Raw genomic sequence first — 14,950 nt, 5'->3', positions numbered from 1 at the left:
AACTTCAATATTTAGACAATAAGGGAAAAAAACTAGCCCAAACTGAGAATCTCCTCTATGGGTTTGGTGGGTTTTTTTGTTTGTTTTACTGTTTTCTTTTTATCTTACTAGATTTTGAATGTCAAGACACTTAAAATGTACAAATAAGTTGAATCTTTTTTCATAAATTATATCATAAACCTTAGCACAGTAAAAATCTGATACTGACATCTCAAGTTTTTTTCATTGAAAAAGTTGTTAACTATCGATATTTCGACTTAGGTATTTAAGAACCACTCCAAAGAAATACGACATTTGGGTTCTTCTTTGCCTTTATGTTTGAATCTTATGAGGAATAGGAGTCATTATTTTTAAAAACACAGATTATTTTTTGATTTTACCTAGAATGCTTTGAAATCAGCTAATAGTGGAATAGTAGCTGAGTACCTTAAAACAAGTGATCGATGTTTGGCATGGCTGGCCTACATACATCTTATTGAATTCAACGTTCTCCCTTCAAAATTTTATGATCCATCTAATGCCAATCCTTCAAGAATTGTTAACACAGAATCATTTGTAATGCCATGGCAAGCAGTTCAAGATGTAAAGACTAATCCTGACATGTTGTTAGCAGTTTTTGAAGGTAAGTATGTTTATAAGTTATTTAGAACATCAACTTATCCCTTATTTTGAGTCTTCATAATTAATTGGAACAAATTCGTATGTATATATTGCAAGTTGTTTCACACTTTATTATATAAATGCTTAGAAGATTAAGGATTGAAAAAAGATGATTAGGGATTGAATCACATAAGATACACATTTGGCATATATGAAAGCCAGGAACTGTGCTACATTACATAATTTTTCTGATTGTGGCAAAAGATATCAGCCAAATTTGTAGATAATAGAGATTATATAGGTTTAATGAGTTGATTGAAGTAGAGAACCAGGTAATTTTTTTAAAGCAGTCTGTCAAGATGAAAGTTAAAAGATTATAACTTACCTTTTCAAGCAATTGGAAAACAGTAAGATATAAAGCCTATTTCCTCCTAGTAGGAAGTATATAGCTTAGTCAGAAGATAAAATCTATACATTTGATATATAGTCTAAATTCTGTACTTACAGAAGAGACAAAGATCTGTGATTTATAAAATTATATTGTACAGGTCATAAACCCAAAGGAAAGAGATTATATAATGTAGGTTGGCATGATGAAGGAATTCTTCATAGAAGAATTAAGACTTGGAGCTGGACTTTGAATCTTGACTCTGATGTGACATAGTTGGCTTGCTCAAAGATGGGACCCTTGTCTTATCTCTGTATTTCCCAAGGACCTATTATGTCTGGCAGCATACTAAGTGCTTAGTAAATATTTATTGAATAAGCCAGCGAAGAAAGGAAGGAAAAGAAGGATAATCCTGTTAGGGGAGCTAAGTAAATAAAAAGCAACATAGGAGTTGGTGCTATGGATTTGAAGGGAGATTAGGAGAAGGGAGAGTCCTTATCAAAGCGAGAGTTTATGCTGTAGAATAGTAGGAATAAAGCTTGATAAGTAGAATGATACCAGATTTTCAAGAACTTTGTAAGTGTGGTAGACTTGATGACAGTGGTTCTTGAAGAAAGGAAAAATGTGCTGAAGAGGAATGATCCGAAAGGTATATGAAAACAACCAGAATCTGATGGCCAAAAGTGAATCACAAAAAAAAGTAACCTGGGAAGGAGGGAATATTTATTGGAGACATTTGAGGTTATCACATAGAGATGTGGGGGACTGATTAAATGTCAGGGAAGAAGAGAAGAAATAGTCAAAATAATTTCAGGGTTTTGAGACTGAGAAAAAGAAAGTGTATGGATAGAAAACAGGTAAATTTGGGAAGACTGATTTTGGTAGTAGGAGTAGTATTTGTGAATGTTAGGTAATTAGTCATCCAAGTGGAAGTGCTTGTTGGCAGAAGGAAATAAGGAAGTGAACTTAAGTGGACGATTATGGATAGAGAAATGATTTGAAAGTTATTAACATAGGAGTTACTATACTATAAAGTGCTTTATAGTTTTTAATGTGGTTTTGCAATAAATTATTCCATAGTTGAAGCAGTGAGATATTTTCTCTGAGGAAATGGAGATTTAAGAGTATAGCAGTAAGGAATGAGAGAGAAGAGTCAATGAATGAGACCAAGAGGACATGTAAATAAAGAAGAAGAAGAACATTATTAAATGCTAATCAAATAAAACAAATGGAGAGATTGGCTTTTAGGTTTATATAGATGATTTTTATAAGTGAACTTCAGAAGTGCAGTTTCAGAATGACATTCACTTTTAAATTCTGTAAATCTGGGAAATCTTGCTACCACTGAGCAGGGAGGAAATGGTGACAGCTGTGCAAAGTGCAACAGTGACCCACTCTCTGAGATGCAGAGTGGGGACTCTACAAGGGGAAAAGAGTGTTTTGAAGGAGTAAAGAAAGGATCTAGTTTAGGGGGAGACATTTAAATGGCTATAGAACAGAGAGCAGGGCCTCTTGAATTGGGTCAAAGAAAGATGAAAAGAGAATTCATTCTTTGATTTTTTTTTTCCCCGAGATCAATTTTAAGGCATTTAGGTAAATGCAGAGACACTTTCTAAGTGAAAATGTTGATACGTGCGAGAGCTCATATAGAATGGTTTTATTACCAGGAATGTGAAGGTAAGAGATTGAGTTTTAGGGAGTTTGGAGTTACCTGAAAATACCTCCTTTGGGTAATAAGCCAGGAGGTCAGTAAAGATAATAAGATGATGGTCAAGCAAAAGAGTAGGCCACCATGTTTCATTGGTGTTTCAGAGTTTAAATAACATAGTCAAATAATTCATTTCATGTTTGATTTCTGTTACTGTGATGTTTTCGGATAGATGCGGTGAAAGCTTGCACAGATGAGAGCCTTACTGTTGAGGAAAGAGTAGAGGTCTGTGTTCCACTTTACACAAACATGATTGCTCTGCACCAGCTTCTAGAGAGGTAAAACTTAATTGACAAGCAGTTAACCTTGTGTTAAAAATTGATTTTTTTTCATGTGTTTAGACATGTTTTTTTCTTATTAAGGTATGAGGCTGCAGTGGAGCTTTGTAAATGTTTATTGGAAACGTGTCCCATGAACTGCCAATTGTTGGAAGCCCTTGTTGCTTTATATTTGCAAACAAATCAGCACGACAGAGCCAGGGCAGTGTGGCTTACTGCATTTGAAAAAAATCCTCAGAATGCAGAGGTTTTTTATCATATGTGCAAATTCTTCATCTTACAGGTAAAAAAAAAAAAGCCTCATAATTCTTAAATATTTTTTTGTGTTTCACGTTTCCTTATTCATTCTTTACGATGTTTCAGGCATCAGTCTCTTCAGGAAGCTTTTCCTAGTATTTTTCCCTTTGCAAATTGTGTTAGGTATTCCTTCTCTCTTTGCTAAAAATACTCTGTGTGTAGTTCTATCATTGCACTTATGTTGCTTCGTAGTTTTGTTTCTAGCTGCTTTATATACTAAGAACTTTATGAGGGCAAGGACCATGTCTTAATCAGATTTAGAGCCCCCAGCACACCTAGCACCAGTGCTAAACATGCAATAGAAGATTATTAGACAGGGGCGCCTGGGTGGCTCAGTCATAAAGCATCTGCCTTTGGCTCAGGTCATGGTCCCAGGGTCCTGGGATCAAGCCCCACATCGGGCTCCCTGCTTGGCAGGAAGCCTGCTTCTCCCTCTCCCACTCCCCCTGCTTGTGTTCCCTCTCTCGCTGTGTCTTTCTCTGTCAAATAAATAAAATCTTTAAAAAAAAAAAAAGCTTATTAGACAGTTGGTGGATGTGGTATATTGGGTGTTAAGCTGTTTAATGGTTGGTTGGATTTAATTGGAGATCAGAATATAGAGTTATCTCTACCCCCATCTATTCAAGAAACTTAATCTTATCAGTAGGGGGTGATTAAGGGCTTTTTCCTCCCTTGAAAGATTTAATTAAACATTGTAAGTGTAATGTGTATCCTTCCTCTCTTCTTTTTGAAATAGAATCAAGGAGATAATCTTCTTCCATTTTTGCGGAAATTTATTGCATCCTTCTTTAAACCTGGGTTTGAGAAGTATAGTAACTTGGATCTATTTCGGTAAGTTTGTTGAACTCTTGATTTTATAGAAGAAAGGGACAATATAGTTTAGTAGAAAGATTACAGATTTTTTTGTGGGTTGATTACATTTTAGACTGATGTTAAAAAAATACTTGAACACTCTTACAGAACTGTTATGAGGGCAGTAGAACTGAATAAAAACAGAAAAGATGTAATATGCTTTGCATTCTTTGGATTAAAGACACTGAGAAAGGAAGGCTTATATTAACATCATGGTGACTCATTCTGCTTTTAATTCATTGTTATTGTTAATTTTAGCACTTAATACCATAGCAGTGAATTATCTGAGACAATGTCAAGGGAGTTTTGAAAAAATGAATTTTAATTTATTTGATTGGTGATCTCAAATGGATGTAATACACCTTTTACTTTTTTTAAGTCTAAAGAGATCCTGCTCTAGCCTCTCAAATACAGAGTGAGAAGTTTTCGAGCAGTCTTTTCTCAAGCATCATTTTCTCAGTAACTTACGTAAAGCTCTGTATTTACTGCCTTTGCTTGCTTGGTTTTGAGTTCTTACTCTAACAAGAGAATAACAGTAAGAGGCCACAGGAAATCGTAAAGAATTATTTGGGGGGGAAGTCTTTTCTTCCCTTCTTTCTCCCCATCTCTCTGTAGGCATCAGCAAACTTTTTCACTTAAGGGCCAGATAGTAAATCTTTTAGGCTTGCAAGCCATATGGTCTACCACTACTCATCACCTGTGCTGTTTTAGGAAGAAAGTAGTCAGAGACAACATATAAATGAATGAGCATGGCTGTATTCTAATAAAACCTTATTTACAAAAACAGGCATAGCCTGCTGATTCCAAGTAAAACAGCATCAAAAGGAAAATACTTTATCATCACATACTCTATTGTTTTATGTTAGGAAGAACTGAGAGAAGGAAGGCCCTGAAGCACCTGGGTGGCTTAGTCAGTTAAGTGTCTGCCTTTGGCTAGGTTCTCGGGATCAAGCCCTACATCAGGTTCCCTGCTCAGTGGACAGTCTGCCTCTCCCTCTCCCTCTGCTCCTCCCCCCGCTTGTGCTTGTTTTCTCTCTCTCTCTCGCTTACTCATTCTCTCTCTCAAGTAAGTAAATAAAATATTTTTTAAAAAATTTAAAAAAAAAAGGAAGGCCTAAGCTGAATATCTCCTAAAAATTTTTATTGTAGAAAACAGTACAGATAACATTTTGGTTTTATATATGCAAGTCTAATGCTTAGAAATATTTTTCTTTATTTAGGTGCTCCCTCTGCCTACCCCACAGTGTAGCAGTGTTCTATAAAAACATATTTTAAAAAAGTAGCTCAATGTTTTGTTAATTTGGTGATCCATCTACCCTAGAATATTTTGTGAACATTCCAGTTTTAGTTGAGATTTGGCAAAAGTTGGTGTCACTATTCTTTCCTAGACTTGAGTCTTTATGTCTGTCCTTTCTGATAACCAGTTTATTGACATAGTGATTTTAGTACTGTTTCTGAAATTCTTTCTGCTGTTATATCTAGATTAATACCTTACAGTTAATTACAAAAGAATAATTTAAAATACAAATTAATGGAGAAGAATTAAACTATTTTATAAGAAACTTAGAGATTATTCAGCTTCCCCATGCTGACTTTGTCCCTGTTTAAATTAGAGTGCTTTAATGTCTCAAACTTAGGCACAGGACAGATCCAAAGCTGACCTTTTTACAGACTTGCTGGTTCTGATCTTCCCTTGGGCATGGAGGTAATTGGTTTAGCTTAAAAGAAGATGCTGCCAGTTTCTACTCTGGTAACTAATCAAAGATCTGAAGATCTTCTTGATGTCAGTTTAATGAAGCAGACTAAATAACTGTCAATAAAAATTTGGAAATGTGTTGCCTCCAGATAATCTTCTTATTGTTTACTAAGTCACCTTGTTTTATTAAATTTTTCATGGGAAAAGTCATAATTCACAGTACACTAAGAGTTGACAACAGAAAAGAGTTTCTTGTACTTAGTTTATTTAGGCAATACTGAAGACCTTATTTACACAGAGTGTGCATTTTCTGTTAATTTAGGAAATATTTTTTGTATCAGTTATTAGAAGAATGGTAATAGGTGAGAATGTTTTTTAGCATTGTCATACTTCTTATTGATACTGATATAAATTTTTTAAATTTACAAATATAGCCAAAGTTTATTAATGGAGTAAGTCAGTGCTCTTACTGGGTTCAAAATATTTTTTTTTTTTTTTTTACTTCATAAGTTAGAAATTGTAAAGCAAAATACTTAGAATGTAGTATGTATTGTAATATTTACCTAGAGTTGGGTTCTGTCATTTCCCATGTGACATTTACTACAAAGACAGAGGGAGGGTGTGTGGGTGGCTCAGTCGGTAGAGCGTCTGACTCTTGATTTTGGCTTAGGTCAAAATCTCAGGTTCATGAGATTGAGCCCTGTGTCAGGCTCCGCTCTCAGCAAAGAGTCTGCTTCTCTTCCTCTCCCTCTGCTCCTCCTCCCCACCCACCCCCCCACATTCTCTCTCTCTCTTTCTCAAATAAATTAAAAAAAAAAAAAAAACTAGATAAGGTAATTTTCATGCATTTCAAGTCAATTTGAAGATTAGTAGATAGCCACAAAAGTTAACTTGGGGATTTTATTCATTTTACTGAAGTTAGCCTAGGGATGGAGTCTTACATAGATTAGATTTGAAGTCATCTCTTACGTCAGTTTTCAGTTGACAAATCTAGTATCTTTAGAAGTTAAGTGATTAACTCATGGTAATATAGCTAGTTATGGCCAAGTTCACAAGATGATAATAACCTGACTTCTAGATGTCCCACTTCTTCCTTTGCTTATGGTTCCTCCTGTCCTCTGCCACCATACAACTTCTCTAATCCATTAAAACCTAGTTCCTTGAAATAATTTTTAAATCCAAGAGATCACTGTATTTCCTTTAAAAACGTTACTCTTGGGGCGCCTAGGTGGCTCATTCGTTGAGTGTCTGCCTTTGGCTCAGGTCATGATCCCGGGGTCCTGGGATCGAGCCCCGCGTGGGGCTCCCTGCTTAGCGGGAGGCCTGCTTCTCCCTCTTCCTCTCCCACTCTCCCTGCTGTGTTCCCTCTCTTGCTGTGTCTCTCTCTGTCAAATAAATAAATAAAATCTTAAAAAAAATAAAAAATAAAATAAAAAAATAAAAACATTACTCTTGCAGATGTTGGTAAATGTTGTACACACAAATTCAGATATATTGGGGAGAAACCTAAATTAGAGTCAAAGAGATTTCTTTACTGATTGACTTTATAGAGTCTTTAATATCCTATTAAATATCCTACTGTGGCTTTTTAAGAGAGGGCTGTAATTTTCAGTATTTCCCAATCTTATTTGATCATGGTTCTCTTTTGACAAGTGCCTTATGGACTAGTATGTTACAGAATATACTTAGATATCATATCTAAAATGAAACCTATAATGCTATGTATGTGTATGTATGTAAATGAGAAAGAGATTGTTTTCAGATGTCAAGTTTTATAACTCTTAAAGAACTTTTTTTTTTTTTACAAGAAAGTATAGATTTTGTGGGAAAATTTTAGAGACATGGTAATCCCATTTGTTCTCTTTTTAATTAGATTTAATTAGATGATTATGGGGTTTGTTTAATTTGGGGGATAGAATAAATTCATTTTGAAGAGGAGTTACTCGTGTAGGTATAAAAGAATAGACTGTGTGATGCTAGAGATGTGACCAAAGTATGGTTATACATGTGAACACAGTCTCAAGACTCAAAGTATTTCAAAGACATTTAAGTTGAAGCAGAGGTGTTTTTGTTTTGTTTTGTTTTTGTTTTTCTTAAGTATTAGTAATCCATGTGTGCATAGGCATAATTTCAAACAGAGGTTTTGTTTTGTTTTGTTTCAGGTATCTTTTAAATATACCAGGACCACTTGACATTCCAGCCCGTTTATGTAAAGGGAATTTTGATGATGAGTTGTTTAACTACCAAGTTCCTTATTTGTGGCTGATTTACTGGTGAGACATTATCTACTGTGGAAAGAAGTACTGCATATTAGACTTGCATTTGTTATTTATTACTGAATTATACTGTATTAAAACTAATTTGATGTTAAAGTCAATGAAGCAAAATTGAAGGGATGCTAAGGTTATTATAGAAGAATACATTATTATAGAAGAAACCTCAAAAGAAGGATTCCATTGTAATAATATCTGTAATGTTTAAAATAATACTTTGCCATTCCTTTACCTAATTGAATTGAGCTGTAGAGATACAATGTTTTCCTTCATTTTTTAAACAGCCTTTGTCATCCTCTTCAATCAAGTATTAAAGAGACAGTGGAGGCATATGAGGCAGCATTAGGGGTGGCCATGAGATCTGATATAGTGCAGAAGATTTGGATGGAGTAAGTTTAGTTCCTCTTAATAAGAATGGGATTTGGAATAAAGGGATATGGCGGGGAAGGGGGTGATCACCTTTCTGAGTGAGAAAAACACTGCCTTAATTATTCTAAATTATAATATTTTTCTTTTGGCAGTTATCTTGTCTTTGCCAATAATAGAGCTGCTGGATCCAGAAACAAAGTCCAAGAATTCAAATTTTTTACTGATTTAGTGAATAGATGTTTGGTTACAGTCCCTGCCCGATACCCCATTCCTTTTAGCAGTGCTGATTACTGGTCCAACTATGAATTTCATAATAGGGTAAGAACTTAAAACTTTTCTTCTTTAGATATTTGCAAAAGAAGGGGACTTAAAAAATGACAGCAAAACTCTTGTTTTATATCAAGAGAGCTTTTCTTAGGACCACTTTTGTAGCATTTACTGTTATTCTTCACCGTGTTTCCTACTTATGACTTAAATCTAGGAACAGAGCCCTTTTAAGTTAAAGTAAAATGTGCATATTGATATATTTAAGAAAATTTAGCATTGAAGTACAATTGAAGTGATGTTAAGGTTTAAGACATATTAAAGAAGAAAGATTGAAAGAAGTAATTATAATAATATCTGTAATGCTTTGCATGATAAGTTGGAAATTTTACTCAATGAAAAATTCCGTAAGGTACAGTGTAGATACTTTTTTTGGTTACTATTTTGTCAAGTGAATATTAGCTATACATAGGGCATAAGAAAGCTGAAATTACACGCTGTTTAGAATTTTAATAGTAGAATATGACTAATGATATATTTATAAGGTTATTTTCTTATAGGAAAGGAAGCACAGGTTTGGTTTAGTTTATTTTCAGAGACCCCTTTCATTTAGTGCATGTAGGCTAAAAGCTCCTGTTAAAGCTCCATGTAGACTAAAACATATATGTATTTTATTTTATTTTTTGGTGGGATGGTTTTGTTGCTAATCAGGATAACCAATTACTATGCTTTGTACTTCTATGCCATTCTTTATCCCAGGATCTCAAACCACTTTATGGACATTAAGTCATTTACACACGGGCATTCCATGAGCAAGATGTGGCAGGTATTATTAGTCCTATGACTTGCCCAGCTATACAGCAAGTAAAGGTAGACTCAGGAATGTAAACCCAGACTCCTGGCTTCTAGTCAGTGTTCTCAGTCCATGGCTGTCATCACTAGATCATATTTCCTAATTCATATTTGGAAAGTCACTAATATAATTAATGGTAGGAACTGTAACTCACAGCATCATACATTATTATAATTTATACATTCATGTCTTTTAAAGACCATTTTGGTTTTCTCATTAAAACACATAGGTAATTGGATTTCACATTTTGTTGCATTCATTTTCCCCCCCTCAACCTTTACAGGTTATTTTCTTTTATTTGAGCTGTGTTCCAAAGACTCAGCATTCCAAAACCTTGGAACGGTTTTGCTCAATTATGCCAACTAATTCTGGACTTGCACTGAGGTAAGAAAAAATAAAATTATTTTTGGTCTCAGCCCAATAGCGCTTCATATAAAATTATTTTTTAAAAACTTGATAAGAGTTGTCTGTTCTTTAGCATTTTCTCATTTGATACATACTACAATTTCAGAGTTGTTAAGCAGTATACAGCTATTCATGTAAAAGTCAGTATAAAAATCTGGTCACTTCAGAAAACTACATTATAAGGGGCCTATGATTCAAGTAAAGTTATCTGCGTTCCCTAAGCACATACCATCTGTCCTTAGCACATGCATTATAAGCAGTAAGCATTTTTTACATAGCAAAGGAATATTACTTAAAAGGTTTGTAAAGTGTTAATGGAGATAGCAGCCAACTATATATATTTTGGTTACTATGATTTGTTTTCATGTAGGTCAGTCATTCTCAAGTATTATCACGCATCAGAGTCTCCTGGGATGCTCATTTAAAATACAGATTCCTGGGGGCATCTGGCTGGCTCAGTTGGTAGAGCTTGTGACTCTCGATCCTCAGAGGTCCAGAGTTCAAGCCCTACATTGGGCATAGAGCCTGCTTTAAAAATCAATTAACTAAATAAAATATAGATTCCTGAGCTTGAGCCCTCAAATACATTTGAGAAACACTTATCTAGGGATTTCATACATTGAATTAGAGGGAGACTTCTGAGCATTTCTTTGTAGTTTCTCTGCTCTGACAGAGTAAACTTATTCTCACCCTCAAGAATTGTGCATTTTAATTCAAAATGGTACCCTCCATGCTAATGCTTTGGCTTCTGCTTGTGCAGTCACTCCCACTGCATCAGTTGTGTCATGTTTCTAAGTTTGTTTTGTGGATCATAAGGTACCTAAAATATTTATCAAATATTTCCTTGTGTTTTAAAGTATTTCCATTCCATTTAGCATGTATGTGGGAAAATGGTATGAGATTGAAAAAAATTTAAAGGCTTAAGGCTATGACAAAAATAGTGTTTCATAATAAAAATTCTTAGTAAGCATTCCAGTCTGCAGAAGCTAATACAGAAATTTCTATTATAAAGCATCACCTTTGGGGAGCCTGAGTGGCTCAGTCAGTTAAGCATCTACCTTTGGCTCAGGTCATGATCCCAGGGTCCTGGGATTGAACCCTGTGTCGGGCTCCCTGCTCAGCGGGGAGTCTGCTTCTCCCTCTCCCTCTGCCCTTCCCCCCGGCTCGTGCTCTCACGTGCTCTCTCTCTCTCAAATAAACAAATAAAATCTTTTAAAAAAAATAAAGCGTCACCTTTGGTAAAACATGAAAAACAGAAAATGTCATATTTTGACTAGTATCTGTTAGGATAGGCATTTAGGAATACAGGTAGTTTAATTGTTGGTTTTGATGATAGAGCTCCACTTGCTGTGTTTTGATAGTTATTTCCTTGTGGTCATTCTTGTCTTTTTTTTTTTTTTTTCCAGAATAGAGAACTTAATAATTAGTCACTGTACTTACATTTTAACCCAAGAAACATTCATATTTCATCTACTCTGTTTAATAAAGAAAGAAAAATACAAGGAAATTATATTAATATATCAAGTCATTATTTTCAAAAATTTGGGGGAGGGAGCGCATGGAGTGAGTGCTTTAATAAGAATACGTAGACCTATTTTAGTCTGTTGAATGTGGCATGGGCCTCTACTGGGCATCTTACTAGTTTGCCTATTCCTTTCCCAGGGCAGTTTTTGTAAGAGGCATTTACAATCACTTGCTGAATAGCCTTGAGGGAATTTAACTGATCAAAAATTATACCTCATCAAACATTCTGCTCATAGAGCACATTTGGGGTTCCCTACACTTGCAATGCTTTGTTCATTTTCCTGAATGTACTTTGCAGGCTACTTCAACATGAATGGGAAGAAAGCAATGTTCAGATTCTGAAACTTCAAGCCAAGATGTTTACATATAATATTCCAACATGCCTGGCCACCTGGAAAATGTAATGCAGCAATCATGTACATGTTTTTATAGCTATTGCTTTTATTTGTAAGGTTTGCTCCAGACAGGTAAATCTGAAATGACATCTTTTTTTTTTTTTTTCCTGGACAGAGCTCTAATTTAGATTTATTTTTGGCACTTGCTGAGCTTTTCTACTGAGAGTAAGGGCGTGCTCACTAACAATTGCTTCTAAAAGCAGAATGGATGGAGTTTTAATTTTTTTTGAAGCAGAACATTTAGATAACAATACTGTTATCAAACAAATCTGTTATACACATTTTAAGACCATCTTTTTTTTAAATGTGGGGTTTTCCCCCCTCTTACAGATTGATGTCTTCTTTCTTTTAAAGGTATTATTAGTGCCAGGTGTTTTTAATAGTAATTATGAGTTTTTTTATGAACGTTATTTATTTTCAAAACACTGGTCTGCTTAATTCTTGTAAAGTTGATAAAAATTGTTGAATTTTTCTTTTCACTATAGGTTACCCTCCTTGGAAGTTTAGCCTGTTACTTTCAGGAAGTTTTGTACTCAGATTCCCACAGTCAGTATTCTGCCAGTGGTAGTATCTCATTTCGTTCAAAGATATATAAATTTGTCTTCTCCCTTTTCTATATTCCTTTTTTTTTCTTAGAGCCATTGCTGCTGAGATTGTTCTAAAGGGACAAAGAGAGGTAAGTTATGATTGATTTATCAGATGGGTCACTTTGTTTTTAAGCTGTTCAGCCCCTTTTGTTGACTTCTCAGTTTAAAAGGATTAAAACATAAATGTTTATGTGCTAAGAGCTCTAAATGTTTGGAAACTTGAAAACCCAATGTAACCATTTTGTATATTATGAGGTCCCAGTGAAATAATTAGGATTATAAACATGTTTTTCATCATGTTTCCTGATGGAATTGTGTGTATATCTATCTTATAGGTCCACCGTTTATATCAGAGAGCCTTACAGAAGTTACCTCTTTGTGCATCACTGTGGAAAGATGTAATGCGTTTTATCTTTTATTTCATCTTGAAGTTTTCCTATAAATTTTCTGCATGTGCCATATCCATTGATGTGGTGATGCTCAAAATCTAGCTAAGTCTTACTTCTGTGCTTCCCTGTCTTTTACAGCAACTCTTGTTTGAAGCATCAGAAGGAGGTAAAACTGATAACCTGAGAAAACTAGTTTCCAAGTGCCAAGAGATTGGAGTCAGCCTAAATGAGCTCTTAAATTTAAACAGTTACAAAACAGAAAGCAAGAATCACTGAACACTGGGTGCAGTCAGTTCTAAGTCCTTATAATAATTGCCAAAATTATTTGAATGATCCTTCAAGATTAGGCTGATCCCTGGCTAAGGTCTGCGTAAGGCAGACAAGCATTACTGATCATATCAAGTCCCCTACAATATCCTATCCTCAAAACCGGAAGCAATGAACATGACCCTCTTCGGTTGGATAAATGAACTTCCTGTTTGGCCTGCTTCTGGGCCCTGCCAGATTCTCATAACATCATGTACGTAAGTATAGTTCCTCAAAGTGACTGACATTTATTTTAATTTTGCTTTGTTTTTGTTTTTATTTTTTACTTTTCCCCCTTTCTTTATGTTGTGCTATTCCTGATTCACTTGACACTCTCTGATGCCTGAGAGATTCTTGTTTGGGATTTAATTTCCAGGGCTGTGTTTACAAGTAAAATGCAGGCAGTCCCTTTTAGTTCTTCTTCTTTAAACCTTTTGAGATTCTTCATTTCAGGATTTAAAACTTAAGCAGTCCATCTTAAGGAAAGTGTAACTGCCATGGCCACAAGTCTGCTAGTTGCACTTGAATGCTCTAACAGGGTTGTTTATTGCCCTTTCTACGTTCTGGACTCCTTGCCGAGACTGTTTAACTTGAAGATTAAAGAAACTATTGCAAATGCCAGTGCATCAGAACCTAAGAGTGGTCAAATATTATGTGCAATTTTTTTGTAAAGAAATTTTAATTTATAATAAAGTTTAACAGTTTAAAGAACAGTTAATATTCGAACTGCTTTGTATTGAAATACTACTTTGTAGTATTAAAATTGTTTATAAACAAAATATTTTTAATATAAGTTAACTTTTTAAAAAATGTTGCTGTCTTTATTCACTTTTCACACTGGTGGGAAAGGGTTGAAGTAGGAGATACGGATTTTCCCTGTAACTATATCCTAACCTGCTTTCCTATAAAAACAGTTTAGTGACTTTTTAATTCACAAGATAGGTTCCCCTTCTATTTTGAGGACAGTGAACACATAGGTTTGCATTACCATTAAATTCCTCGTTCTCAAGACCCAGTGTTTAGAAAGTATCTCCCAACTGTAGTTTGAATGATTTGCTTAGTGACAGGCTGTCTTATGTTCAGTATCAGTATGACCACATATAAAGAAGACCTTGCACTTTTTTTTTCCAGTCTATAGTCGGTGGTTTGCACCTGGTAGAAAATTGGTTAATGACACACACACACACACACACACACACACCACACACACTTTCACAAATCTGGTTTTATAGCCACCATTCAACCTAACTGTTGGAGACAGAGTAGTAGCCCCCATGAAATAGTAGGCAAATTTGTACATCTGTACATTTGTATAATGCTTAGTCAAAATAAAACCATGTTTTGAGGCCCCACTATGTGCCTACCAGATGGTGCATATTTGGCTAGTAGGTGCTGTTGGGTGAGGTCAGGAATGAAACCCACTTGCCTAGTGTTTTTCATTAAATCAAAAAGGCTGATTGATTTTTCTCTAAAACCAAAGAAATTTGGGTAGAAGATCATATTCTTCCATTTTTATGCATTTAGCTATTTAACCTTGAAAGCTTTTCCTGCTTTATTATTTGAAAACCATTGTTAGGTCCTTAGAAAAATTTTTCCAGTCTGTTACCTCATAGTGTAACAGTTTTGATGTTAATAGCTTAAGTGTCTCAGTAGTGTTTTTTGAGACAGTGCTAATAAGTTTTGAACTTCTGTATATTCTTTTTTTTTTTAAAGACTTTATTTATTTATTTGACAGAGGGGGACACAGTGAGAGAGGGAACACAAGC

The 14,950-nt window shown here is 34.9% G+C and overlaps 1 protein-coding gene across 1 annotated transcript in view; it reads left to right on the top strand.

Moving 5' to 3' along the window:
• Positions 1-13,902, top strand: part of ZFC3H1 (zinc finger C3H1-type containing) — a 52,931-nt gene extending 39,029 nt beyond the window's left edge. The window contains exons 24-35 of the mRNA XM_078076293.1: positions 385-622; positions 2,869-2,974; positions 3,059-3,257; positions 4,008-4,102; positions 7,982-8,092; positions 8,377-8,481; positions 8,614-8,779; positions 9,862-9,962; positions 11,806-11,907; positions 12,539-12,578; positions 12,825-12,887; positions 13,017-13,902. Coding sequence (XP_077932419.1) covers positions 385-622; positions 2,869-2,974; positions 3,059-3,257; positions 4,008-4,102; positions 7,982-8,092; positions 8,377-8,481; positions 8,614-8,779; positions 9,862-9,962; positions 11,806-11,907; positions 12,539-12,578; positions 12,825-12,887; positions 13,017-13,154 — 1,464 coding nt within the window. The 3' untranslated portion in view covers positions 13,155-13,902. The remainder of the gene's footprint in view (positions 1-384; positions 623-2,868; positions 2,975-3,058; positions 3,258-4,007; positions 4,103-7,981; positions 8,093-8,376; positions 8,482-8,613; positions 8,780-9,861; positions 9,963-11,805; positions 11,908-12,538; positions 12,579-12,824; positions 12,888-13,016) is intronic.
• The last annotated feature ends 1,048 nt before the right edge of the window (positions 13,903-14,950 follow it).

This window comes from Halichoerus grypus, chromosome 6 (assembly GCF_964656455.1).
Source record: "Halichoerus grypus chromosome 6, mHalGry1.hap1.1, whole genome shotgun sequence".
NCBI lineage: Eukaryota > Metazoa > Chordata > Mammalia > Carnivora > Phocidae > Halichoerus > Halichoerus grypus.
Note: the sequence above shows the minus strand (reverse complement) of the source record. Positions and strands in the feature narration are given on the sequence as shown.